This window comes from Oncorhynchus keta, chromosome 16, assembly GCF_023373465.1.
Source record: "Oncorhynchus keta strain PuntledgeMale-10-30-2019 chromosome 16, Oket_V2, whole genome shotgun sequence".
NCBI classification, from domain to species: domain Eukaryota; kingdom Metazoa; phylum Chordata; class Actinopteri; order Salmoniformes; family Salmonidae; genus Oncorhynchus; species Oncorhynchus keta.
In genome coordinates, this window is record NC_068436.1 from 1744696 (window position 1) to 1772661 (window position 27966).

General features: G+C 44.1%; 1 protein-coding gene across 5 annotated transcripts; it reads left to right on the forward strand.

Moving 5' to 3' along the window:
• Positions 1-2419: 2419 nt before the first annotated feature.
• Positions 2420-27935, forward strand: mnd1 (meiotic nuclear divisions 1 homolog (S. cerevisiae)). Of its 5 annotated transcripts, XM_035789086.2 has the most exons (8): positions 2425-2560; positions 3426-3491; positions 5037-5094; positions 7444-7592; positions 9834-9908; positions 11875-11989; positions 25802-25846; positions 26957-27935. In XM_035789086.2, exons 1-8 carry the CDS (start codon positions 2558-2560, stop codon positions 27061-27063), a joined length of 618 nt encoding a protein of 205 aa, XP_035644979.1. In that variant the 5' UTR covers positions 2425-2557; the 3' UTR covers positions 27064-27935. The 5 variants fall into 5 exon arrangements, with proteins under 5 accessions (XP_035644976.1, XP_035644980.1, XP_035644979.1 ...); XM_035789083.2 differs by lacking the exons at positions 25802-25846; positions 26957-27935 and adding an exon at positions 23274-25035 and having other exon boundaries at positions 2420-2560; XM_035789087.2 differs by lacking the exon at positions 25802-25846 and having other exon boundaries at positions 2423-2560.
• Positions 27936-27966: the final 31 nt, after the last annotated feature.

Sequence of the window (27966 nt, forward strand, 5' to 3'; positions counted from 1 at the left end):
CATACACAGTGTAAGGGGATAAAGAATATGTACATAAGGATATATGAATGAGTGATGGTACAGAGCAGCATACAGTAGATGCTAACTCTCTCTCCTCTGCTCTCATCCTTCTAGACCTATCGGCTGCCTTCGATACTGTGAACCATCAGATCCTCCTCTCCACCCTCTCCGAGTTGGGCATCTCCGGCGCGGCCCACGCTTGGATTGCGTCCTATCTGACAGGTCGCTCCTACCAGGTGGCGTGGCGAGAATCTGTCTCCTCACCACGCGCTCTCACCACTGGTGTCCCCCAGGGCTCTGTTCTAGGCCCTCTCCTATTCTCGCTATACACCAAGTCACTTGGCTCTGTCATAACCTCACATGGTCTCTCCTATCATTGCTATGCAGACGACACACAATTAATCTTCTCCTTTCCCCTTCTGATGACCAGGTGGCGAATCGCATCTCTGCATGTCTGGCAGACATATCAGTGTGGATGACGGATCACCACCTCAAGCTGAACCTCGGCAAGACGGAGCTGCTCTTCCTCCCGGGGAAGGACTGCCCGTTCCATGATCTCGCCATCACGGTTGACAACTCCATTGTGTCCTCCTCCCAGAGCGCTAAGAACCTTGGCGTGATCCTGGACAACACCCTGTCGTTCTCAACTAACATCAAGGCGGTGGCCCGTTCCTGTAGGTTCATGCTCTACAACATCCGCAGAGTACGACCCTGCCTCACACAGGAAGCGTGCAGGTCCTAATCCAGGCACTTGTCATCTCCCGTCTGGATTACTGCAACTCGCTGTTGGCTGGGCTCCCTGCCTGTGCCATTAAACCCCTACAACTCATCCAGAACGCCGCAGCCCGTCTGGTGTTCAACCTTCCCAAGTTCTCTCACGTCACCCCGCTCCTCCGCTCTCTCCACTGGCTTCCAGTTGAAGCTCGCATCCGCTACAAGACCATGGTGCTTGCCTACGGAGCTGTGAGGGGAACGGCACCTCAGTACCTCCAGGCTCTGATCAGGCCCTACACCCAAACAATGGCACTGCGTTCATCCACCTCTGGCCTGCTCGCCTCCCTACCACTGAGGAAGTACAGTTCCCGCTCAGCCCAGTCAAAACTGTTCGCTGCTCTGGCTCCCCAATGGTGGAACACACTCCCTCACGACGCCAGGACAGCGGAGTCAATCACCACCTTCCGGAGACACCTGAAACCCCACCTCTTTAAGGAATACCTAGGATAGGATAAAGTAATCCTTCTCACCCCCCTTAAAAGATTTAGATGCACTATTGTAAAGTGGCTGTTCCACTGGATGTCATAAGGTGAATGCACCAATTTGTAAGTCGCTCTGGATAAGAGCGTCTGCTAAATGACTTAAATGTAATGTAAATGATGGTATCGAGTACAGTATATACATATGAGATGAGTGTGTAGACAAAGTAAACAAAGTGGCATAGTTAAAGTGGCTAGTGATACATGTATTACATAAGGATGCAGTCGATGATATAGAGTACAGTATATACGTATGCATATGAGATGAATAATGTAGGGTAAGTAACATTATATAAGGTAGCATTGTTTAAAGTGGCTAGTGATATATTTACATCATTTCCCATTATTAAAATGGCTGGAGTTGGGTCAGTGTCAATGACAGTGTGTTGGCAGCAGCCACTCAATGTTAGTGGTGGCTGTTTAACAGTCTGATGGCCTTGAGATAGAAGCTGTTTTTCAGTCTCTCGGTCCCAGCTTTGATGCACCTGTACTGACCTCGCCTTCTGGATGATAGCGGGGTGAACAGGCAGTGGTTCGGGTGGTTGATGTCCTTGATGATCTTTATGGCCTTCCTGTAACAACGGGTGGTGTAGGTGTCCTGGAGGGCAGGTAGTTTGCCCCCGGTGATGCGTTGTGCAGTCCTCACTACCCTCTGGAGAGCCTTACGGTTGAGGGCGGAGCAGTTGCCTTACCAGGTGGTGATACAGCCCGCCAGGATGCTCTCTATACATCATTAGAAGTGGTGAAGTGCAGGGTGACCCAAACTTGGTCCTGGTGCACGTTTGGATTTTTTGCTCTTGCACAACACTAGTTGATTCAAATAATCAAAGCTTGATGGTGAGTTGGTTATTTGAACCAGCTGTGTAGTGCAACGGCAAAAAAACAACAACTAAATGTTCACGGGGGAGGGGGGCAGGACAGAGCATGGGAAACACCGGGTAGTGGAGGGGTAAAAGCAGTTTACTCACCTTTTTTTTTGCCTAACAGTTCACCCACCTCTTGCAGAAAAAAATGCATTGAAAGTATAGGGAACGTTACATTTACCACCTCGACCTGTAATCAGAGTTTTACTCGACACATTCTTTTCCCATCACTAAATCTCTGATCATAATAACCATAGTAGACTGTACTGTGTAGGACTGTGTAGTTCTCCTAAACAGCCAACAGAGGGCGCCAGGGTATGATTAGGCGAGTGTCATACCCCGCCCTCCCTTCCCTTGTCGACCACCCTTGAACTACCGCGGGAAACTCATTGCTTGCACTGAAGGATAAGCGCGGTCCGTGTAGGTTATTTACATTGCATAATGGTAAGTTAGTTATACCATTTTTACAGTCAACACCCTTGCTCCATTTGAATGGCACACGGGCTAACTGGCTCAGCTAGATAGTCAGTTGAAGAAGCTTTGGCTGAACTCTACAGTAGCTAGCGAAGTATATACTATTGCTAGTTTAGCACACTCAGCTCAAACGAACTAGCATGTATGCTAGCTTGGCATGTCTCTGCTAAAAAAAACTTGTTGCGTCCATATATGCTAGCTAGGACTATGTTATGTTATATGTGGGTTGGCGTTTATTTATGTTCACATGCTCCTCCGAGCTCGCCACGCCACGGCGAAAGTCTGCGAAGCCTAATTTACACTAATGTGTCAAGAGGCACATTATTTATGTGTCTTTTAAAGGGGGGGGGGGGATCTTCGTGTAGATGGTATGAAAAGCTCTGTACACACATGCGGTGTGTCTCTCTGAAATGTTGTAATAATGCGGGGGGGATTGGTTACGGGTAGGTTTGGGGGAGGTCGAGTATAAACACGAACTTACTTCCTTGACAACTTCCTTCACAATAGCGCTGCTCTTCTAAGCGCAAGAAGTATGAAGCAGCATCTCAGTAAATGCTGTATGGCCAAATCGGATGCAATGACTGACCATCCATGAGATAAAAATGATAGTTTTAACCATGTGTTGAGGCTATACAGTTTTACAATTTATATTGGGTTCTGATGGGCTATGACATTTGAACTAAGCTGCTCATGAGGAATTTATATGTTCAATTCTTCAGGAATCAGTGAATGACTTTCAAGAATCAATTTTGAAAGTCCAAATATGTATATACCATTTACAGATTGCCACTTTACGACTGACTTATTCTATTTATTCTATATTTTTGTCTTGCAGTCCAAAAAAAAAGGTCTCAGTCATGAGGAGAAGAGGACACGCATGATGGAGATTTTCTTCGAGACAGTGAGTTAAAGGAATAGTTCACCAAAACAACATTAGTGTCCTTGCTAATCGATCCCATAACGTGAATGGGATTTGTGCCACAAATAAATTAAATGTTAGCATGTGGAAACGGTGCCAGGGAAACTAAAACCAAAGCAGGAATTGCTGTCATACCTTATCTTCTCCATAGACTTCACTACAGCAGGGTTTCCCAAACTCGGTGCACGTTTTGTTTTTTGTCCGAGCTCTTCACAGGTAACTCAAATAATCAACCATTCAGTCTTTGATCATTTGAATCAGTTGTTTGTGTTACAGCAAAAAAAAAAAAAAAAAAAAAAAAAAACGTGCACCCCTTGGGGTTTCTGAGGACTGAGTTTGGGAAACTGGCCTACAGGGTAAGGAAACAATGTCATTTTGTTGAACTATCCCTTTAGTAATTTGACACCTATGTCTATTTCATAACACACATGCCGTTTCACTTCAAGCTGTGTATTAAGGTCCAAGAGTATCCATGGAGAGTAGTGTGATTGTGGGAGTTTTGAGTCAGTTGGTGAAACCGGGGGCTGGTTTCGCACTGCAGTTAGAAAGCTGCCGCGGATGCCAGGGTTGGCTATGACACCTGAGCTCAAGTAAACAGACCAAACACAGCACCTTGAGCGTGCCTCCATCTCTCACACACACACACACACACACACACACACACACACACACACAGGCTCTCCCTCTAGTGTGAAACACCCGTGGACATGTTGGGGCAGGGAACTTGATTTCTAAGCTGGGGTTAACCAGTAGAAGAGGTTTTCAGGACGGTACATGCTGTATTGCTGATTCAGAGTAAAGTTAGTTTGAACATGAAATTCTGCCCATGGGAAATATCGGTTCTACGGAGGCTTTTGAAACTGAGCCAAACCCAAAATGCACCCTTTTCACTATTTAGTACCTTTGACCAGAACCCTATAGACCCTGGTCAAAAGTAGCGCACTTACATAGGGAATAGGGTGCCATGTGCGACGCCGACACACACTGGGGTTGAATAGCGGGAACCAGGTTACCAAGATGTCCCAACCGACCAACTCACATTTTCACCAGTGAACAATAACGGCAAGAAACTGGAAGTCTGCAGTTTGACAAGTCTGCAGGGATTTCCCTGAGTAAACAACCTCTTTGTCGCACTCTTACTGGTCACTTAAAGGTTTAAAACCATAGAAATAGAATTCATTTCTAGTTGTAAAGCATACTTCATATCATGTTTGATCATGTTATAGGCCTATACCCGTTTAGGTATCCTATAACGTTTTCCATGCCCTCTTTGATTTGAAGCAACACCAATAAATGTCTGTTTTCACTGTTTTTTCAAGAAAAGATGTATGTTTACACACTGAATGCATGCATATGGCCTGTAGGTGTTTTATCTTATGGCCTAGTTGAAAAGGTAGAGCTTCTAGAGTATTAGTTTCGGACAGCTTGGCACCCTCTCTAACTTGCTCATACATAAAAAATATATATATATACTACTATATAGTACTATATAGTAGTATGGAGTTGTTTTTTTGTCTTTCTCACCAGAAAGAGGTGTTTCAGCTGAAGGACATCGAGAAAATCGCCCCCAAGACTAAAGGAATAAGTGAGTAATGATTCATTGAGACGAACCAGATGGATCGTTTTACAAGTGAAACCCGGGACTCGTGATTTATTTTCTATATAAATAAAACATTAAATTAAAACATTTCCCTGCGATGCCAAGGTGCCTTTTCTACTCAGTGGCGGCATATGGATCCCAAATCTTTAAGACCGGCCCACTAAAATTCCCAGAGGTCGTTTCCCCCCCCCCCCTCTTTAATTTAATAGTGTTCATGTTTTTGGGCCGAGCATTCTGCGGATGCTTGAAGTAGTTCCGCGTCATTTTCTTCCCATGAATGTGCGGTCTGTGTCAACACAGAAAGGTGCCCTCATGCACCCATAACAACATAATGGTAAAATGGTCCCGACATCATTGTCTTGGCAACCGAGTCTAGCCCTAACCACTATGATTCATCCCATATTTAGGCTGTAGTATGGAGTGGGACAACACTACTGCCAAAAGGCACTAACTTCTCATAGCAATGATACAGATGAAACGGCCAAGTTTGGGTATGGGCTGAACTGCATTTGCTTGAACACACAATGAACCCTTTACATGTTGCGTGAGTGTGTCTGTGTATATAGAGAGAGAGAACTTCAATGAAAAGTACATGTTTTAAGTGCTGGTCCCATAGAGAAACAAAGCCGTGCTGTTTTGGTACGCACCCAAAAGGGACTTTATTTTCCTTTTTTTTTTATTTTTACAGTGGACGTTACATTAATTTGGGGGAACTTGATCGCGCTGCTCGCGACTGATTGGAATCACATGTTTTTAAAGGCCCTGCTCTGGCATCGGGATGTAGTTACGGGGGCAGGGTGGGAGGAGGGGGACTGTGTGATATACACAGCAGTTTATCACACACAGCAGAGGGAAGGAGGGGGAGAAAGGGAGCTAGTGGGAGAGAGTGAGACCAGGGGCCCTCTTTGAATACGTTGAAAATGCATCCATCCTTTTCCTTGATGTGGCCTAATCACTCATTTCAAATCTTTGGATTAACGAAACCAAGGATTCAACTACATTGCCTTCCACCAATCCAGCTATGTTATATCAGTGATTATTTGAAGGAATTATATACTTTCAAACGGCCCCAGGGGAGACAGAGCGAGCGATGGGAGAGAGAGAGAGAGGCAAACGAGCGAGACAGAGACGAGAAACTAGCAAGTCCAGATGTGCCAGACTATCGAGAAATTTAAGCATGTTTGATAAATGAGGCCCCTGAAATCCTCGTTCCAGAGTTTGCTTGAACAGGGCCCATTAGTTTGATTCTCCCTGCTGCCCAACATCCTCCCAGTACTTAAAGTAGAAATTCAGTGCTTTACATATACACAGTATACTAAGTATAGCTAAAGTTTGTAGTGGCTGTTTAGAGAAAACAGAACAATGGATTACAGTTTCTCCTGGCCATAAGACTACTTTCCGGATGTGGAGCCATCTAACTTTAAGTTGTAAAATACTGAACTTTCCCTTTAACACAACTCGCTCCAAATCACACCAGATCAACTTTATTTGTGCTACGGCAGAGGAACAGAACAGTCCATGATGTTGGACTATCGCATTTCACCAGCCGCCCTCGTTCCAGATGTAAGAACGTTCTATTACGCTCTGAGGTAAAGTTTCCTCTGGGTACAGATCTAGGACCAGCGTCCCCTCCCCCAATATATCCTTAACCGCTGTGGGGAAAATGCTAAACTGACACAAAATCAACTTCTAGGGGCAACTTCGTAAGCCCTCTATTACTCTCGGCTGATTTGGGATCAGTTAAGAGAGGGAGGGAATACACAGAAGAGTCCCGGACCTTATTGTTGTAATGAATGTAAAGCGATTATGTGGCAGATGAGTGGGCTAGGTTTGCATCCCAAATGGCACCCTATTCCTTATTTAGTGTACTACTTTTGACCAGGGGTCATTAGCGCTTTGGTTTAAAGTAGTGCACTATATAGGGAATAGGATGCCATTTGATATAGGGAATAGGATGCCATTTGGGATGCAGATATATTCTGGTCTCGGAACATCTGGACCACAGAGTTGGAAGATCGACGCTATATGACGCTGGTTAGTATAATGGGCTTTACTCAGTAATATGACGATTTGAAACAAATCCAGTTGTTTTCTTATGGAGTGTGAATTGATCATTAGGGAACTAGGGCACTAACACATTCCTGGGCTCTACATGAATTCACCTTTCTGTGATTCCTCACATCCTTTTCAGTCGTATTGGAGGAGATGGTCCAAGGTCCCTCCACTCTGACCTTTTTTCTCCAATGGGTCTTGAGAAGGTGAGGACAGAGGATGCGACAAACCCAGGAAAGATTAACTGAGAAAGAGCCCTTGCCTCTCTCCTCCTGTCTGCAGCACCCATGTCAGTGAAGGAGGTTCTCCAGAGTCTGGTGGATGACAACATGGTGGACTGTGAGAGAGTGGGCACCTCCAACTACTACTGGGCCTTCCCCAGCAAGGCCCTGCACGCCCGCAAGCGCAGGTTGGAGGAGCTGGATAAGCAGGTGATTATAACAGGGGTGTATTGTGGTCTGGCGGTCTTAGCCACTGCCTCTAGAGCATACCGCTGCAGCACGGGTTAGAATCCGACTCACTGCTACAGCAACTTTCTTTCCTCTATTTATCCTATCCAATAAACGCTATGTGAGTGGGACTGCCCCCTCAATAGTGTGATCTGTCTTTGTTTCTGGAATTTTGTAACCCTACTGACACCGCGGGGGGGGGGTGTATATTGGTTTTCAACAGGGCAAAGTACACGGTCACTCCCCCATCTGACCTCTAACCTTAACCTAATGCTGCAGGTCTACTGGCCTCTCCTCCCCTCCAGTTTTAACAGCTTGCTAGACTTTTTATGGAGTTCACGCTGTGACTCACATGGTTCTTATTACAGAACATCTTAGGCCTATAGACCTCACGTACCAGGATTGTGTCCCAAATAGTACCCTATTCTCTACATAGTGCACTTCTTCTGACCAGGGCCTTATTGGATATACTTAACTAAATAACCATATGTGTCCTGGTCAAAAGTAGTGTACTACATAGAGAATAGGGTGCTATTTGGGATGTAGCCCTTGTCTGCATAGTCTCAAGCCCACAGACAGACCGGTGCATTTCCTATCCCAAATGCATTCTCTGTTCTCAGAGCTGTGGTTAACTGTACTCTGGTTTCTGTAGCTAGCACACCAAGCAGGCACACTTGTTTGCATTAAAGCATTTGCTTTTATTGTAAGTGGGAGGTAAAGGAATTACTACTACACTCAAACAGGCGATAAGACTTACTGATCACATGTTATGTGATCAAAATGTCAATTTGTTCATCAAAATGTACTTTACAAATCTTCAAATAATAAAATATTGACTGTGAAGACAAAATTAAAAATGTACTTAGACTGGCTTCGAGGTCTAGAGTTGAGTTTGAGGGGAGCGGTTAAGACCGCTGTCTTCAGAACACACACACATCCTACCATGTCGGCGTGTGTTCGAAATCCAGCCCACACCCTTCTGGCACAATCTTCTCTCCCATCTTTCCTGTCTTTCTCTCGCTATCTCTATCCCCAACAAAATAACGAATAAGTAAGGAGTACATTTTCAACACAGTATCTTATTTGGTCATGATCACAAGAGGCTCTAGGTTCAGAACCAAAGTAGCCTACATCTAAGACCTAATAGTCTCATTGCAGAGTTGTGGGGGGGTTGGCGGACCCGCTATCAGTAGCGGCAATGAAGGTGGTGTGGCTTGTCACAGGCGCCAGTGTCACTTGGTGGTCCTCTCGATAGCATTCCCTCCTCGTGATGACCCAGCTCCACGCCACAAACCAGACGTGGTGAAGGTGTGTACTCTGCGGCGAATAAACCCGCTTCTGGTCGCCAGTGGTGCCACTGATGCGGCCGCCGCCGAGTTGGAAATGAAACACCGTGGCGTGAATATGTGATGCTTTATCAGTGACTTATTTATATGAGAACCCTCCCGTGTCTTATTCCATAAACAGAGTACAAGGAAGGGGACTGTTTGTTTTGTAGTCTATACACTTTTAGTAAAATTGTATTTTAATACAATAACTATTGTTTTATCACCGTCTGAACTTTTGAATACAAACCGTTTTAATACGAGTTATGATGTATAAAGAGATGTCAATTAACGTGCCCCAAATGACACCCTGTTTCCTGTGTAGGGACACAGCCCATGCCAATGTGTAAGAATACTAACCAGTGCAAATATTATAGCTGCCAGGTTTTCATACCCGTGTTTACGGTATTACCAGAAGTGCGCACAAGGGGCACTATTTATTTTGACACACAAAACAATATAGGTAACATGTATTTTGATCCAGGAGGGGATTGAATGTCACTGCTGTAACCAAGAAGCTTGATCTTGACATCTCGCTACTTAGCTAGAAAACCAAATGCATAGCTGGAGCCCTGAGCTGGATATAATTTATTTGACACATCTTAGCTGTCTTCTAGTTCTACGTATAAGTAGCACACACCCCCGCAGGTATTGAAAATAATACCGTTGGTATTTCGAAGTACTCCGATATTCATTTTAAATGGTATATCGCCCTAGCCTATGCACAATTTAAGAAATAGATCATGTATGATATTTAGTTATATATATATATTTTTATATATTAATGTGCGTGATGAGTAGTTTACATGTGTCAAGTTGAAGCCCACAAAACACATTGCTGTGAAAATGAAATATGGTGTTAAATTGTGTTCATTCAAGATCTCCTTTCTCGCCATAGCATACCGAGGCGAAACAAAGGAAGATGTCTCTGCAGCAGGCTGTCGACAAAGCAAAAGTAGGACGTGAAGATACCGTAAGTACATTTATGCGCACATGACAACCTTAAAGGGAAAGAAGGCTGTTTATTATCCTTCATTTCATCACAGAAATTGAGTGTCTTCCATTAAGACTTATGAATTTGTTAATGATGAGTGATTTGTTTTCATATTGTAAGTTAAAGGACTAGAATCCACACCAGTGAGAGGGGTAGGTGTGTGTGTGTGTTGCATATACTGTGCATTTGGAAAATTATTCAGACCCTTTGACTTTTTCCACATTTACATTACAGCCTTATTCTATAATGGATTAAATTGTTTTTTTCCCCCCTTCATCAATCTACACACACAAACCCATAATGACAAAGCAAAAAGAGGTTTTTAGAAATGTTTGTTAATAAATTAAGACTAAAAAAACAGATGTGGAGCGTTGCTGCACAGCTATTTTCAGGTCTCTCCAGAGATGTTCAAGTCTGGGTTGTGGCTTGGGCCACTCAAGGACATTCAGAGACTTGTCCCGAAGCCACTCCTGCGTTGTCTTGGCTGTGTGCTTAGGGTCGTTGTCCTGTTGGAAGGTGAATCTTCACCCCAGTCTGAGGTCCTGAGCACTCTGGAGCAGGATCTCAAGGATCTCTCTGTACTTTGCTCCGTTCATCTTTCCCTTGATCCTGACTAGTCTCCCAGTCCCTGCCTCTGGAAAAAAACATCCCCCCCAAGCATGATGCTGCCACTACCATGCCTCCAGACGTGACGCTTGGCATTCAGTTCAAAGAATTCAATCTTGTTTTCTTCAGACCAGAGAATCTTGTTTCTCATGGTCTGAGAGTCCTTTAGGTGCTATTTGGCAAACTCCAAGCGGGCTGCCATGTGGTTTTTACTGGTGGGGTGTTGCAGAGATGGTTGTCCTTCTGGAAGGTTCTCCGATCTCCACAGAGGAACTCTGGAGCTCTGTCAGTGACCATGGGGTTCTTAGTCACCTCCCTAACTGAGGCCCTTCTCCCCCAATTGCTCAGTTTGGCCGGGTGGCCAGCTCTAAGAAGAGTCTTGGTGGTTCCAAACTTCTTCCATTTAAGAATGATGGAGACCACTGTGTTCTTGGGGACCTTCAATGCTGCAGAAATGTTTTGTTACCCTTCCCCAGATCTGTGCCTTGACACAATGCTGTCTTGGAGCTCTACGGACAATTCCTTCGCCCTCATGGCTTGGTTTTTGCTCTGACATGCCCTGTCAACTGTGTGACCTTTATATAGACAGGTGTGTGCCTTTCCAAATCACGTCCAATCAATTAAATTTACCACAGGTGGACTCAATCAAGTTGGAGAAACATCTCAAGGATGATCAATGGAAACAGGCTGCACCTGAGCTCAATTTCGAGTCTCATAGCAAAGGATCTGAATACTTATGTATTGTTAATCATATTTATTTCTATAAACCTGTTTTTACATTGTCATTATGGGGTATTGTGTGTAGATTGCTGAGGATTTTTATTTAATCCATTTTAGAATAAGGCTGTAATGTAACAAAATGTGGAAAAAGTCAATGGGTCTAAGTACTTTCCTTGTATTAGCGATTGAGGGGGTCAATAGTTACATTTTGGGATATTATTTTTGACAATGTATTGTCTTGACAATATTGCAATATTGTACCTGCACCAAAACACCTTCCTTCATAGCTGGTTCTCCATCTTCTTTTTAAATGGGGAGCCAATTTTGTTTCCAACACTTCCATTTCCCTGACTGATCAAAATGGCGAGCAATATGTTTGGAACATTGAATTGCAATGAAATCACAGTATTGAATCGCAATACATATAGAATCGTGAGACTTGCAATACATATCATATTGCACCTAAGTGTGGTGATAATATCGTATCGTGAGATACCTGGCAATTCCCTGCCCGAATATGTGTTTGCAGACTTGGTGTGTGTATACTTGTGCATATGTTTGTGTGTGCGTAATGTGTGTGTGTCTTTGGATTTTCACGTGTGTGTGTCCACCTATAAAGGAGGAGCGGGCCTCTCTTCTAAAGGAGCTGCAGGCTCTGAGGGAGAAGAGGAGTCATCTGAAGTCAAAGCTGGAGAAGAACAGGGAGTGTGACCCAGAAGTGATCGAGGAGATGAGTGAGTACCCTGTAACCAGCCTCTCAAAAATCAGAACATTTTTTTCCTGAAGTGTGCTCTCGAAGTGCTCACTCAGGCTCGCAAGCGGCACAGCGGTCTAAGACACGGCATCTCAGTGCTAGAGGTGTCACTACAGACCCTGGTTCGATTCCAGGCTATATCACAACCGGCCGTGATGGGAGTCCCATTGGGCGGCGCACAATTGGCCCAGCGTAGTTAGGGTTTGGCCAGAGTAGGCTGTCATTGTAAATAAGAATGAGTTTTTAACTGCATAGTTAAATAAAAATGTCCCTCCACATGTCAGGCGTTAACTTTTATCTGTACTCCTTTGGTTCTTGAGAAAGAGGCTATTTAGTATTTTATAGGTCATATCAACAATAACTTCTGCTTTAACCACAAGCTCATTTTACCTGTATTTTGAACCTTGCCCCAATGTTGTATATCTTCAAACTTTCGCCATTGTTGAAACCTCCCCATACAAATTAAGTTTGGATTGAATTAATAAAATGAAACATCAGGTGCCTCATGTGGACAGATGGCCGATCCACAGCTGTCCATCAGGCCTTCCTATTAAAAGCCCAGAGGCTGAGGAGAGGCCTGGACAGCGTCCAAGAGGGAGAAAGCAATCAAGCAGCCCCATGCCAGTAGCCTACGAGTCCATGCTTAATTCTCAAATCTGGATCTGCTCCAGTGCGTAGAAATAGAATCGATAGATCGAACATGGCTCCAGTCCAGCACAAGGAAATAGGACACTCCTCATGATGGAGTGGAGACACCTTCAGATTTGTGCACCTTACATTTGCGTGAGGCATGTAAAAAAAAAAAGGCAAAGAGCATTCCAAACACAGTCGGTCTACCACTACGGAACACGGCTTTGAATCAGAATCGCTGTTCTATCCCTTTCCAAATCTATGCTTCCCCTCCTTGACTTCTCTGGTTTCAAGTCTTGCTCAGTTTAACCCATCTCTTAAAGTAGAATCTCAGACTAAGCCCATGGCTGTTACTGCGTACACAACATGGCTGACCTCTTGGGCCTGCACGAAACTTAACCGGTCGGGATTAACAGCTTTTAACGGTCTGCCCGTGTCCTGAGTTTATAGACTGTTTATTTTTACACACCTCTCAACTGGTATAGGCACGACAAGCGATTGACTATTTGAAGTCTAAAAAGGAATCGTTGTGGCTTTAGTGTGTGTGTGTGTTTCAGTGTGTGTTTCAGTGTGTGTATATTTGCACTCGTGACACTCTAAATGTGTGATTGATTTATCTTGTCGTCCTCTCTCCTGTCCCTCGATGCTACGAGGCCTCGCTATAGAGTTGTCAAGCACATGAAGAGTGCTGTCGTTTTAATAGCCCCGACACTGCACTCCACGCCTCCGCTAGTGTCACTGAAGAAGCCGTTACTGTCCAGAGTGACTTAACACACAGACTCTGAACGGAATCTTGGGGAAACAGCTGGCCCCATGTCCATTACAGAGTCCCCTTGGTAAAACAGGCCATTTCTCAATGATGTACTCACAAGGCTAAACCGCCACAACAGCTGTGTGGCTCCCACGACAGGGAAGTCTTTTAGTCTGTTCTTTTATGGGTTGAACGGGTCCTCTACATTTTTGCCTGTGAAATTGCTCTGCACATCAAAATAATAGGCACAGGCGTACCAATGAAGGCCCTAGCAGGTGTGTGGTTTCAAGTTTTTTATTAGTCGTATGTACGGGATACACACAGTATACACCGCCCAACGAAACTTGTAGATTACTTCTGCACAATGCATCAATAACAAAGGATGCGAATACAAACAAGGTGAATGAATCAGTAGAATAGAATAAACATTTTAGCATGAGTGCCTTCAGAAAGTATTCAAAACCCTTAACGATCTGGCCTTAATGACCATGCACTCTTATCTCTACCCGGCACAGCCAGAAGAGGACTGGTTCCTCTCTAGGTTTCTTCCTAGGTTCCCGCCTTTCAAGGGAGTTTTCCTAGCCACCATGTTTCTACATCTGCATTGCTTCCTGTTTGGGGTTTTAGGCTGGGTTTCTGTGCAGCACTTTGACATCTGCTGATGTTAAAAGGGCTTTTATAAATACATTTGATTGATTGACCCCTTGACTTGTTCCACATCTTGTTACAAAGTGGGATTCAAATGGATTTTGTTGTAATTTTGTCAACAATCTACACAACACTCAAAGTGAATGAAAAATTGTAACATTTTGTAAAAAGAAATAAGAAAAATAAAACGCATATAATATATATTTATTAGATAAGTATTTAACCCCCAGAGTCAATACATGTTAGAATCACCTTTTGGCAGCGATCACAGCTATGAGTGTTTTTGGGTAAGTCTTTAAGACCCTTCCACACCTGGATTGTGCACAATATGCCCATTAATTTATTAAAACAATTATTCATCCATTTTCAGGTTTTGCCATAGATTTTCAAGCAGATTTAAGTGAAAACTAACTCGGCCACTCGGGAACAGTAACTGTCTTCTTGGTAAACAACTCCAGTGATTTAGCCTTGTGTTTTAGGTTATTGTCCTGCTGAAAGGTGAATTCATTTTCCAATGTCTGGTGGAAAGCAGACTGAACCAGATTTTGCCTGTGCTTAATTCCATTTTGTTTATTTATTTTATCCTGAAAAACTCCATAGTCTTTAACGATTACAAGCATACCTGTAACAAGATGTAACCACCACTATTCTTGAAATGTGTTCTATTGGATTTGCCCCAAACATAACACTTTGTACTCAGGATGAAAAGTTCATTGCTTTGCCACATTTATTTGCAGTATTACTTGTTGCAAACAGGATGCATGTTTTGGAATATTTTTATTCTGTAAACTCTTCCTCCTTTTCACTCTGTCAATTAGGTTAGTATTGTGGATTAACTACAATGTTGTTGATCCATCCTCAGTCTCCTATCACAGCCATTAAACTCTGTCATTTTTTAAAAGTCACCATTGGCCTCATGGTGAAATCCATGAGTGGTTTTCTTCCTCTCTGGCAACTGAGTTAGGAAGGACGCCTATGTCTTTGTAGTGACTGGATGTATTGATACACCATCAAAGTATAATTAATAACTTCCCCGTGCTCAAAGGGATATTCAATGTGGGGGGAATGTCCATAGGGGGAGTAGGAGGGGGGACCAGGTAGCTGACTAGTGGTGGCTATTCAGCAGCTGAGGGTAGAAACTATTGGCCAGTCTTTCAGCTTTTTGTACTGCCCGTGTCTGAGTGATTTGAAGCAGGGAGAAAAGGACGTGGTTGGGGTCCCTGATGATCATCTTGGCCTTCCTGCGACATCTGGTGTTGTAGCTGTACTGTTGAGCAGGCAGTGTGTACCCAATGGTGCATTCGGCTGCGCATATCACCCTCTGAAGAGCCTTTCGGTTCTCGGTGGAGTTGCTGTACCAGGCTGTGATGCAGCCTGACGGTATACTCTCGATGTTGCTCCTGTCAAACTCTGTGAGGGCCCTCGGGGACAGGCCGAATTTCTTCAGCATCCTGAGGTTGAAGAGTTGCTGTAGTGCCTTCTTCACAATGGTGTCTGTGGGGTTAGACCATTTCAGCTTCTCTGAGATGTGTACGCCGAGGAATCTGAAGTTATTGACTGCCTCAACGACGGCTCCGTTCATGAGGATGGGAGCTTGTCTTGCCTGGTTCCTCCTGAAGTCCACAATCATGCTAATGTTGAGGGAGAGTTTACCTGGCACCACTGTGGCTATTGACTGGGCTCCTCATGAGGATGGGAGCTTGTCTGCCTGGTTCCTCCTGAAGTCACAATCAGCTCCTTTGTTTTGCTAATGTTGAGGGAGACGTTGTTTACCTGGCACCACGCTGTCGGAGTGCCTACCTCCTCCCTGTAGTCTGTCTCTTCGTTGTCTATGATCAGGCCTCTACTACTGTTGTTTCTTCAGCAAACTTGATGATGGAGTTGGAACTACCCATGCAGTTGTGGGTATATAGAGGATACAGGAGGGGACCTTCACCACCTGTGGTCGTTCCGTCAGGAAGTCCAGGACCCAGCTGCATAGGGAGGAGTTCAGACCCAGGGCTGTGAGCTTTATAGGGCACTATGGTATTGAAGGCAGAAGTGTAGTGGATGAGCAGCATCCTCACATATACATCACATACGTATAATCCTTTTGTCCAGGTGGGTAAGGGCTGTGTGCAGTGCAACAGCGATTGCGTCGTCGTAGGATCTGTCAGGGTGGTAGGCGAATTGGAGAGGTTCGAGTGTGTCGGGGAGGGAGGAGGTGATATGGTCTTTGACTAGCCTCTCAAAGCACTTCATGATGACTGAAGTGAGTGCTATTGGTCGGTAGTCATTCAGTTCAATTACTTTCCCTTTCTTGGGCACAGGGTTGATGGCGGACATCTTGAAGTAAGTGGGTATAGAGGCCTGAGCTAGGGAGAGATTGAAAATCTCAGAGAACACAACAGCCAGCTGGTCTGCACATGACTTCTGTGAACGGTGGATGTTGCTGAGGGGTGGGCGGCTCATAATAATGGATGGCATGTATCAAACGTGCAAACGTCAAGCCGTCCTCCCCTCAGCAGCCTCCACTGAAACAATACCTGTTAGCAAAGGTGTCGGCAAGAGTTGACGTGCTTGCAGGGATTTGTGGTCTTGCATTACATCTACTTTGAGGCTAATTATAATTTTAGAATCTGAGTAAATAGAGCTGAATATATTGATAAGTCGCCTTGTCCGATAGATTTACATGGTTATCAAAATGTCACGCCAGGTTAAGCCTGCACGAAAATCCCCTATGGGGAAAAAAACAGTTGGAACCATTTCCCTGTTTGACCGCTAGGTTTTATAGGTATTATGACACCTCCACTATGGGGCTCTCTTTTAACAAAGGGGTGGAATACTTATTGACTCAAAGACATTTGAACTTTTCATTTTTAATTATGAAAAACATAATTCCACTTTGACATTATGGGGTATTGTGTGTAGGCCAGTAACCCAAAAAATGCACCTGTTATACAACACAATGTGGAAAAAGTCAAGTAGTGTGAATGCTTTCTGTAGGCACTGTAATGCAGGAAGGCACAAGTTATAGTCCAATATTTACACATGATTGGGGGACAGCTGTTAATTGTACAGTATTTTGCAATCATAATAAGAGTCTGGTAGTAGCAGATGTGTGTGTAGAATGAATGTATGTCTGAGCATGTGCTTGTGCATTGCAACCACTGAAGGTATCCCCATCACTTATTTGTCTTGACTGGTATCTGAACCCCCCCCCAAACGGGACTGGAATTGGTTTCTAATTGTGGCCCGTCTAATGTAGCTCCCTGGTGAAAGTGGATGCCGACCGCTCCTCCCCACCGTAGCCCCCACAGCCCGTCCCATGAGCGCTGAAAGACGAGTCCATGGCGAAATGTCAAACCCTCACCCTGTGTGTGTTCTGCTTAAGTCTGAATGATGAGGCGTGAAAGTCGAATAACGCGATCCAAATCCTACAGACGCACGGCACTCCTAGATTCCCCAGATTGATTGATGGAGGGAGGGAGACAGAATAAGCGGGACCTCCCCTATTCTAGTGCCCCCCGCTAGCAGGTTTACCCACATGTCCTTCGGGAACTGATTGATTCTGGTGACCATTGTCGGCGGTGCGAGCCGAAATCCCCGGCGCAGGCGGATGCCAAGGAGGACTCCACCTCCGCCCCTACTGCGTCACCCTTCTCTCTTTCACCACCGTCTCTCTGTCTCCCCCCCCGCAGCTGTCTTGTTGCCGGAGGGGCTCCACAAGGCTGGGCATTTATCTCTGCGTACATTTTCAGATAATCGTCTCAGTGTACCCAATGAAACGCTAATTGTATTTCCAAAGCTGCTAGTGGTTCTCGTGAGGTTACAGGACACCGTGTTGTGTCTAGGTTCAAATGGGGTGTGGATTCAGCCTGCAGTGTGTTAAGACCAGGCAACCCTAGAGAGTCAGGTTCTGGTCTAGCAGAAGGCTGTGGGCATAGGGGTTAATTTAAGGACCTACTATTAGACTTGCTATCAAGAGATTTTGACACTTGATACAACGGAGTTGAACTGAATTCATTAATCCCATTTTTACATCGAAGGACTCCAGTCAAGGGATACAAGTAAAACATTAAAAGCAAATAGACTACAAACCTCAGTGGACATTTGTATAATATAAAACCACAGGGTAAAAAAACATGAACATTTATTCTGCACTGTAAATATTATGCAGCTGAGCTAAACTTCGCTGTGTTGGCTTTGAGTTAACAATTAGCCCCTAGCACTGAAATCCTCCTATTTGGAGAAGCTTGCTGTTTGAGTTATGTGTAGGCTACTTTCGCACAGATTTCCTGCATTGTGTATCATGCCAACTCTCCAAAAATAATTCCATCTCTGCACAGTCCTCATCCTTGCTTTGATAACTGTTAAGTTCCCCTTGCGCCCTGTGGTCAGTGGGAAGCTGTCCACTCATTTCTACATCACTTCTTTGTGTCTGTCCGTCAGACCAATCCAGAATTCCTTGTCAATTCATTCATGCATAAATACCTGCTGTCTACGATCACTAGGCATGCTCCTCTCCTTTAGACAGTCTTGTAGGCTTTGCCCACTGGATTTATTCTCAGTAGAGATGTAGTACACACTGCAGCTGAAATGGCTCCATCCTGAATATTGCTCTTGCACATAGAGCTGAAGATCATCTCTCTCATCTTGCATCTGATCTCTTGGTTGGCTCCTTGATGCCAGGACCATGACCTCTGAGGGTCTCTGTATTAACACGGAGATCCATAATCTTTTCCTATGCCTCACCACTGTCAGCGGTGTCATAGATACTTGGATATCTCCACTACTTATGCCACTGAGTTACAACAACAAAAAACATCTGCACTGTACTCTTGCATGGTTCTCTCTCTAATTTTATTGCAAAAAATAGCTTTGACCTTTTTGAAAACAATAGCAAAAAAAATTGTATTTTTAATTTCCCCACATTTTTAAGCAAATGTTCAAAATTACTGAAACTCATTCTTAAAAGCTCATATTTTGTTCAATCATATTCCAATATCCCTGTGACTTCCTAATAGAAAGTTACCTCACTTTCAGGGCTCTCCAGTGTGACCATTTTACTCCCATATGTGCCTTAATATTTTAATGACCAGTAGTTTTGTTATCATCTCTTAAGTGGGGAGACAACTTGGGAGTAGCTGACTCACTTGCCTGTTGACGTTGATTGAGGAAACCACCAGTGTTACGGAAAGTAACAGTTTCCAGTTTTTAGAAATGTTAGAAAATCTATTAAATACAGAAATATCTAATTTGCATAAGTGTTCACACCCCTTTGCGATGACACTACAAATTGAGCTCAGGTGCATCCAATTTAATTTGATCATCTTTGAGATGTCACTACAACTTGATTGGAGTACACCTGGCCCTCTGAGCAAAACTGAGCAAATGGGCAAGAAGAACCTTGGTCAGGGAGGTGACCAAGAACACAGTGACCACTCTGACAGAACTACAGAGTTCCTTGGCTGAGAAGGGAGAACCTGCCAGAAGGACAACAATCTAAAGCACTTCACCAATCTGGGCTTTATGGGGGAGTGGCCAAACGGAAGCCACTCCTGAGAAAAAGGCACATGACGGCATACCTGGAGTTTGCAAAAAGGCACGTGAAAGACCGGTCATTAGGCAAAAGATTGTGGGCTGATGAGACAAAGTAACTCCTTGGCTTGAATGCGAAGCGCTATGTCTGGAGAACCAGGCACAGCTCAACACCCGTCGAACACCATCCATACCGTGAAGCATGGTGGTGGCAGCATCATGCTATGGGGATGCTTTTCAGCGGCAGGGACTGGGAGACTGGTAAAGGCTAGAGGGAACAATGAATGGAGCCAAATGCAGGCAAATCCTTGATGAGAACCTGCTTCAGAGTGCAAACGACCTTACACTGGGGGGGGTGAAGATTTACATTCCAACTGGACAATGACCCCAAGCATACAGCCAAAGCCACGCAGGAATGGCTTCAGAACAAGAATATGAAAGTCCTTCAGCGGTCAAGCCAAAGCCCAGACTTGAATCGCATTGAAAATCTGTGGAAATACTTGATTGTTGTTCCCCTGCCGCTCCCCATCTAACTTAACAGAGTTTGAGAAATTCTGCAAGGAAGAATGGGAGAAAATCACCAAATCCAGATGTGCCAAGCTGACAGACATACCCAAGATGACTCAAAGCTGTAATTACAGATGACTCAAAGATTCTTCTACGAAATCTATTTAATCTATTTTTATTCAGGCTGTAACACAACAAAATGTGGTATAAGTCATGGGGTATGAATACTTTCTGAAGGCACTGTAAGTACCCCAGCAGTGTTAGGTCATTTTATCTTTGAAAACTCAAACATTGAACAGATCCTTTAAATTCAGCAATACAGTGTCTCCAATGGATGTGTTGAAAGTAAATGGTGTGGTACTTCAAACCGAAATGTACATGTGAGCCTGCTTTGACTTAGCAGTTGGCCCCTTAGCAATGAGGGGTTTGGAGTTTCAGTTATTGATATGCTACTTTCTCACAGATCCAAAGGCGCATTTCACTGCATTGTGTATTATGCCAGCTCTCCTCTGGGGCAGAAATAAAAGTCCTTCGCGCCACACAGTCCTTTTCCTTGCCCTGATAGCTGTTAGGCTCCCCTTGCGCACTGTGGTCAGTGGGGTGCTGTAAACCCGTTGCTAGGTCCCTTCTTCATCTCGGTCAGTTAGACCAATCCAGAATCCCTTGTCGATGAATTAATAGATAAATGCCTATTCCTCTCTGCTGTTTATGGTCACAAGGTCTGCTCCTCTTCTTGGACAGTTCTGTCTGCACACCTCCCAGGACTTAGGATAAACACTACCCTGACTATCATGAGAGGCAGTAGAAACTGAAACTGAAATATCTCCATTCCCTTTGAGAATTATTGCCCTAGCGCAGAGCCCGTAACTGGTCTTTCTCAGCAGAGCAGTGTTTTCTAAAAACACTCACCCAAAAATCATTCCATTATAGTGGACATGGCATGCCTGTGATCCCAGCCAGTAGAAGTATACATAGCAACCCCAGACACACTGCAGCAGCTCTTTTCACTGAGATCTCCGAAACGAGATACTGGTTGTCTCCTTGGGGTGTTTCCCTCTGTCTCAGTGCTGGGGTCAAGGCCTCTGAGGCTGCCTGCACTGCTGTAAGTATTGACAAGATGTTGCTGTAGCTATTTACGCTCCTCTGCCTCACCACTGTCAATGCTGTCTTTTGTTGTCATAGATACTCTGACATCTCCATGTACTACCGATGTCTGGCTGATTCAACCAAAATGTCTACTGCTCTTTTAATACATGTCTCTGATCTGAATTTGCGATGGAACTGTGCGGTTAGGGACTTCCTGTGTTGTACCAGGAAGAGAAAGTCTAAAATATGTGACTGGCTGTAACACGGTTATTGTCAACTTGAGGCGGCCTCCATCAGTATGAGTATTTGAAAAGCCTGTACAGTCACCAAGCTTATGTCCATTTTTACCTGCATTTCTCTTCTTAAAGCTTGAGTAGCTGCAGCACCAGCTATTAGATTTGCTATGGATTTGCTATGGGTTAAACTGAATTTATTTAGTTTATTTTTAACATGTTAAGTATTCAGCCAAGGGGTACAATTCAAACATTAAAAGGAAATAAAGTACTTCAACTGACATTGATAAGACATCCATACAAAACCATTAGGAAAACATTAACAGCACTCAATGCAGTTAAGACATGCAGCTGAGCCATACATTGCTGGCTTGGTTCTGCTTTGAGTCTGCTTTGAGTTAGGAGTTAGCCACTGGCATGGATGCCTTCCTGTTTTGAGAAGCCAACTTATAACTTTTGTGTATGGGCTGGCTACCATCTCACAGATCCAGAAGTACAATTCACTGCATTCTCCTCTCGGTTAGAGAAATGGGTCCATCACTCTGCATGGTCTTCATCCTTGCCCTGAAAACTCAGGTTCTCCTCTTGACGAGTACCCTGTAGACAGAGTTGTGTCATCCGCCAATGTTTATGATCACCAGGTCTGCTTTCCTCCCAGGATATAGTCTCCGTAGAGATGAAGTACAAACTGGAGCTAAAATGTCTCCATCCCAGTTTCTCTAGCCCAGAGATCTTTTCTTGTAGACTGACACTCACTTTATTATAGTGGACACTCAGGCCTATGATCTCAGCCAGAAGAACAACAGCCCCAGACACACTGCAGCAACTCTGGATGGTCTGGGGTGCTGATCTCCTGCTCGGCTTTCTGGGGTGTTGCCCTTTGTCTCAGTGCTGGGATCATGACTCCTGAGGGTGCCTGCACTTCTGTAGACATTAACAAGCGGCTTCTGTATATATTCATATTTACTCTCCTCTGCCTCACCCCCGTCAATGCTGTCTTTTGTTGTCATGGAGATTGAAACCTCTCAGAGTATCTATGTACTACCTATGTCCTTCCGATTCAACCAGAATGTCTTTACTGCTGTCTAGTACATGTCTCTGCCATGTGAATGTGACAGTTCTGTTTAGCAAGGGACTCGGTTGGGGACCTCCTGTCATACCAGGAAGAGAGATGAGTCTATATATGTGACTGGCTGTAGCACAGTTATTTTAAGTTGAGGTGGCCAGATTGTTCTGCCATAAAGCGGTTGAGGAGTGGGCCTAGCACATTCACATAATTGAAAAGGATGGCAAAAAATACACTAATTATGTACACAGTTTAACTGCCAGAGTGAGACGTCTAACTTTTATTATTATTTTTTATTTCACTCTGCAAGTCAGTTAAGAACATATTCTTATTTTACAATGACGGCCTACCCCGGCCTATCCCTCTGACCCGGACAACGCTCAGCCAATTGTGCGCCGCCCTTTGGGATTCCCGATCACGCCAGTTGTGATACAGCCTGGGATCAAACCAGGGTCTGTAGTGATGCCTCTAGCACTGAGATGCAGTGCCTTAGACCGCTGCACCACTCGGGAGTCCAAAACTTCTATCTAACAAGTGGTTCTTCAATAGACCCAAATAGGGTTTAAAAAAGAAACTGTTACCTTTGCTGTCAAAGGTAACATAACTCAGAAAAGCACTGTATGAGTTTACTTTTATTATAATGAACAAAAAATACAAACGCAACATGTGAAGTGTTGGTCCCATGTTTCATGAGCTGAAATAAAAAAATCCCAGACATTTTACATATGTACAAAAACCTTATCTCAAATTTCATGCGCAAATTTGTTTACATCTCTGTTAATAAGCATTTATCTGTTACTAAGATATTCCATCCACCTGACAGGTGTGGCATACCAAGATGCTGATGTAAACAGCAGGACCACTACACAGGTCACACCTTGTGCTGGGGACAAGAAAAGGCTACTCTTAAAATGTGGATCTTTGTCACAACACAATGCCACAGATATCTCAAGTTTTGAGGGAGCATGCAATTGGCATGCTGACTGCAGGAATGTCCACCAGAGCTGTTGCCAGATCATTTTTGTTAATTTCTCTACCTTAAGCCACCTCCAACGTTGCTTGAGAGAATTTGGCAGTACGTCCAACTGGCCTCACAGCCGCAAACAACTTGTAACCACGCCAGCCCAGGGCCTTCACATGCGTCTTCTTCACCTGGGGGATCGTCTGGGACCAGCCACCCGGATAGCTGATGAAACTGTGGGTTTGCACAACCGAAGAATTTCTGCATAAAGTGTCAGACATCGTCTCAGGAAGCTCACCTACGTGCAGATACTGACTGGTTTTCTGATCCACACCCCTACTTTTTATTTTATCTGTGACCAATAGATTCATATCTGTATTCCGAGGCATGTGAAATCCATAGGTTAGAGCCTAATTTATTCATTTCAATTGACTTATATGAACTGTAACTCATTCAAATCTTTGAAATTGCTGCATTTAATATTTGTGTTCAGTGTAGGTGAAACTCAGAGCAGATTACTTTAAAAACCTGTATCAGTCGACACGCTCATATACAATTCTAACCTGAATTAAGAGTTGTTAAAGCTGGACTAGCTCCAGTAGTTTTTAATTGATCTACTCCGCTGCTTGTCTTAACTTGCTATCCTTTTACCAGCATCAGAGAAATCAAGGATCGCTAAACAGAACTCCCTTCCAAAGCACAGCAACTCTTGCCGTTATTGCCAGGGACAACATTTACACACACAGGCGCTATGGATATACTGTAATTCCGCTATGGACGTTTAATCTTTGTTATAAGTTCAGGGTTTAGTGTTAAGACTGACATAAGCGCTTTGTTTTGGTGTCTTTGTGCTATGATAGCGTGGTGCTTTGTAAAGAATAGATTTCAGATAAAGTTGGCGCTGGTCTTTCAGCTTCAATAGGATTGCTTAAGTCAGATGTTTTTGTTTTTCTAAACCAGCGTCAAATCTGTTAGTAATTTGTGTGGACATAAACCTTGACTACTGCTTACTTACATTAAACATTTATGCTTACTTAAATACTTGAGCATTTTATGCTCACTTTTATTTCTTTGCACATACAACCTTTTCTTGTAAATTTGAGTTGCCATTGAAATCTAGTTGAGCAAGCAAAAAGAGGGGAAATGAAATTTGCAATTCAAAGTGCGGCCTCTTGACATGTTGTCAAGTTTGTTCCCCATAACCCGTTTTAGTTTCCTTTCTTACATGAGAAGACTCACTTATTGTTACTCATTTGACCATTTCCCACACAGCCTTTGATTAAACCTGTGTAAGTACGTTGACTTGGACATAGTTACTGTATGTATTCTTTGGTCTCAATGGGTTTGGTTAATTAGTTCTAGTTAAAGAGAGTGAAACGATATAGCTCTGTCCTTTTTCCTGATTGAGCCGTATTGAGTTCTTGTTCTTTGGGGACATAGGCATGTGACTTGCGTGAGAAACCAAAACAACAGGCCACAGAAAAAACATTTTGATTTATTTCAGATGGCTGTTGCATTCGTTTCTACAGCAATAGGTACAAGTCACGTTACCCCCTGCCTCAACTTGCTGATCCGAAGCAAGATTTCCTTTCGCTTCTAATAACCACTCATCATATCATCACCTGTGTCAAATCTGATCCAGGAACGGCTCCTTCGAGGGCATCTTTTCCCTGGAGACGGAGGTGTTTCTTGGCTTCCAGCGAACAATGCGGCTTTGGCCAAGCTTATGTGGTCCAGCTCCCCCCCCCCTTGGCTGGCGCTCCCGTGCCCCTCTGCCAAGAAATTGGATCCCCAGTGCTGCAATCTTTCTTCGGCGCTAGGCTGGGTAGCATGTTACACTGACATAGCAGATTGATCTGCCATCTCCCCCCGAGCCACGGCTATTCACAAAGGGCTGTAATGGATGGGGCACACAGGGTAACTCTCACTTTGGAATTGAAAGTGGTTGGTGTGCGCTCGAGGTGATGGATTAGCTTGGAAGCGGCGTCACGGCTGGGGAGTCGGACTGCGGGAGGGATTTCTCTGGTCAGAGCATAGGAAAAAGAAACGCACTCCCCTGCATAATATACTGTTCAGCCAAAGGGCTCGACTCCAATTGAAGTAAAACTGGTTTGTGTAGTAGTGTATAAACGTACCATTTGTTTCCTGTAGTCAAGTGATATGTAAGAGTTTTCTACTAAATGCATCGTCTGGTTTCCCAAACCCAGATTACTCCTGGACTAAAATGCATGCTCAATGGCAAATGTCTAGAAAGGGTTTTTTTCAAAAGTAGGCACTGGGTCAGGGATACCTTCCCTCAATGTCTGATTTGTTTATGGTCTTTGTCCAACATGGCAGACTTTTGCATAAGTACAGTATCTATGTGTTGATGGTAGGTTTGTGTCTTGCAGGAAAGTCCAATGTCACAGCTAAAGAGGCAGTGTCCAGATGGACAGGTAAATCAACTGAAAGACTAACCTGACTAACATGCACAACATGAACAGACTGCTAGACTGTATGGACATTGCACTGGGTTGGATGAGTCAACGTGGTGGAGGCAAAAGCCTCAACTTTTACTGGCCATTTTCACTCAAAACACACACAAGAAATCCAGACAAACGCACAAGTTTTTTTCCCCTGACCTTTTTTTTTTTGTGTGTCATTTCGGAAAAAAATGTTAAAGGGGCGTTTCTCTGGGAATCCCATTCTGTGATGACAAAGGTCTTGTTTGCCATCACAGAAAACAACACCTGAAGGTTCTGAAAACCCAAAGTACCTACTAACTAACTGCAGCCCTAAGCACTCCCCATTGTGTGCACTACGTGAACCCGGCGGTAACCTGGCGCGACCAGTGACCTCAGGGTGATTATGATCGTGGGGAGGCACTACAGGGAGTTAGGGGCTGCTAGGTGGTGTGTAGTGAGGAGCAGGGTTAGTGTTTACATACTAGCTATCGAGTTGCAGTGGATAACTCCCCTTAATCTACGGCCCTTTCACACTGGGTGAACAAACATATGTATGTGTGTATGTATGCATACACACTACACACACACACACACACACACTTTCCCTCTCACTATCACACACAGACTTGCATGCACACACACACCCCAGGGTTCACACCACCACCCACTCTGTAAATACAGTGTCAATACATGACTTTAGCGATTTGAAAGTTATCCGGCCTGGGTTTATTGTTAAGCCCGACAAGTGAACTTAAAAGTGCAATTAGACCTATCCATTGATCCTGCGGACCCCAGGGAGGGAAAGTGCTCTGCTAACCTTCTCATATAGGATCAACATTTACTCACAACAAATCTCCATTTGGCAACATTGAGGTCATGTCAAATTGAAACAATTCTAAGTTATATTTGTTGTTGATCTGTTTGATGAATGATAATGCGGTGCATCAAAGTGAGAACACACCAATATGCGCTGATCCCATTGGTCTAATTTCACTATTTGTCAAATAATTCATTTCACAGTCAGTTTTGAATGAATGGGATCAGTGAGAAATATGACTTGTTAATAAAGTAGTTTTCTAATCATTGTATTTTTGTCTGCAGATAACGTCTTTGCCATCAAGTCGTGGGCCAAGAGGAAGTTTGGTTTCGACGACGGACGCATCGATAAAGCCTTCGGGATACCTGAAGATTTTGATTACATGGACTGACTGCACAATCTGTCATTTTAATTCATTGTTTTTGTTAAATGAGTGACCTTCATTGCACACAATGCAAGTCAAACATGTTACTTTATGTTGAAAGGACACTAAGACCACTCAGGCAAGCCCCCCTAAAAAACAGCCTTATGTTTTCCGTAGTTGACTCGGAGCAGCTGCAATTTTGGCATTCGCTCAGGGCCCTTGCAGGTGCAAATGCTGCTTATGTGGAACCTGAGAAGGCGCTGTGCTAACCTTTGGGCTGTTCCGTGGTGGTGGTGGGGGGGGGCCTACTTTTGGGACACCTGTTTGCATGAAAATCGAGAGCCCAGAGTCGTTGACGGAAATTAGCTGTGTCCAGCACTTTGACCCCACACACACACAGAAAAAGAGGCAGCACATCAAACACCCATGCAATATTAAAAATCTAACCTTACCTGATTTAAACAGATGTAAATGAATACAGCCACTCATGTTGTTTTTGCCCCCCAATGTCCCTTATCTCTCTTTTCATAATTTACTTTGACAAAAGAAGCATGTGGCACCAGGACTGACTGAACTTGCCTTATCTCATGTTTAAATCAAGAGGGAGAGGGTCGTTGTGGACAAAAGGTGCTTGGTGATTGACAATGCAGTGGTGTGGAGAGTAACGCAAGGAGCACCAAAATACAAATGGAAGAGCCACTGAAATATCGTTGAAGAGGCTGGCTGTACAGTGGGGATATGTTTAGAATTCACAACATTTAGAAGCTCCATAAATGAACTCCATGTAAATGTGCTTTATGGTCTTGTGGTTCTGCAGAGTCTAGACTGAGGTGTTCAGGTTTTGTTGTTGAGAACATAATGGATGATCCATTTCAATAAAGTCTTAGTGTTATGTTTTATCTTAACTGTTGTGTTTTCCACAGGCCTACA

What these genes read in the sequence shown, in the direction of transcription:
- mnd1 (XM_035789083.2), top strand. An exon ending in CCCCAAGACTAAAGGAATAA is followed by an intron (nt 5,095 to 7,443) that starts GTGAGTAATGAT and finishes TCCTGTCTGCAG; the next exon opens with CACCCATGTCAGTGAAGGAG. An exon ending in AGAAGTGATCGAGGAGATGA is followed by an intron (nt 11,990 to 23,273) that starts GTGAGTACCCTG and finishes TCCACCTGACAG; the next exon opens with GTGTGGCATACCAAGATGCT.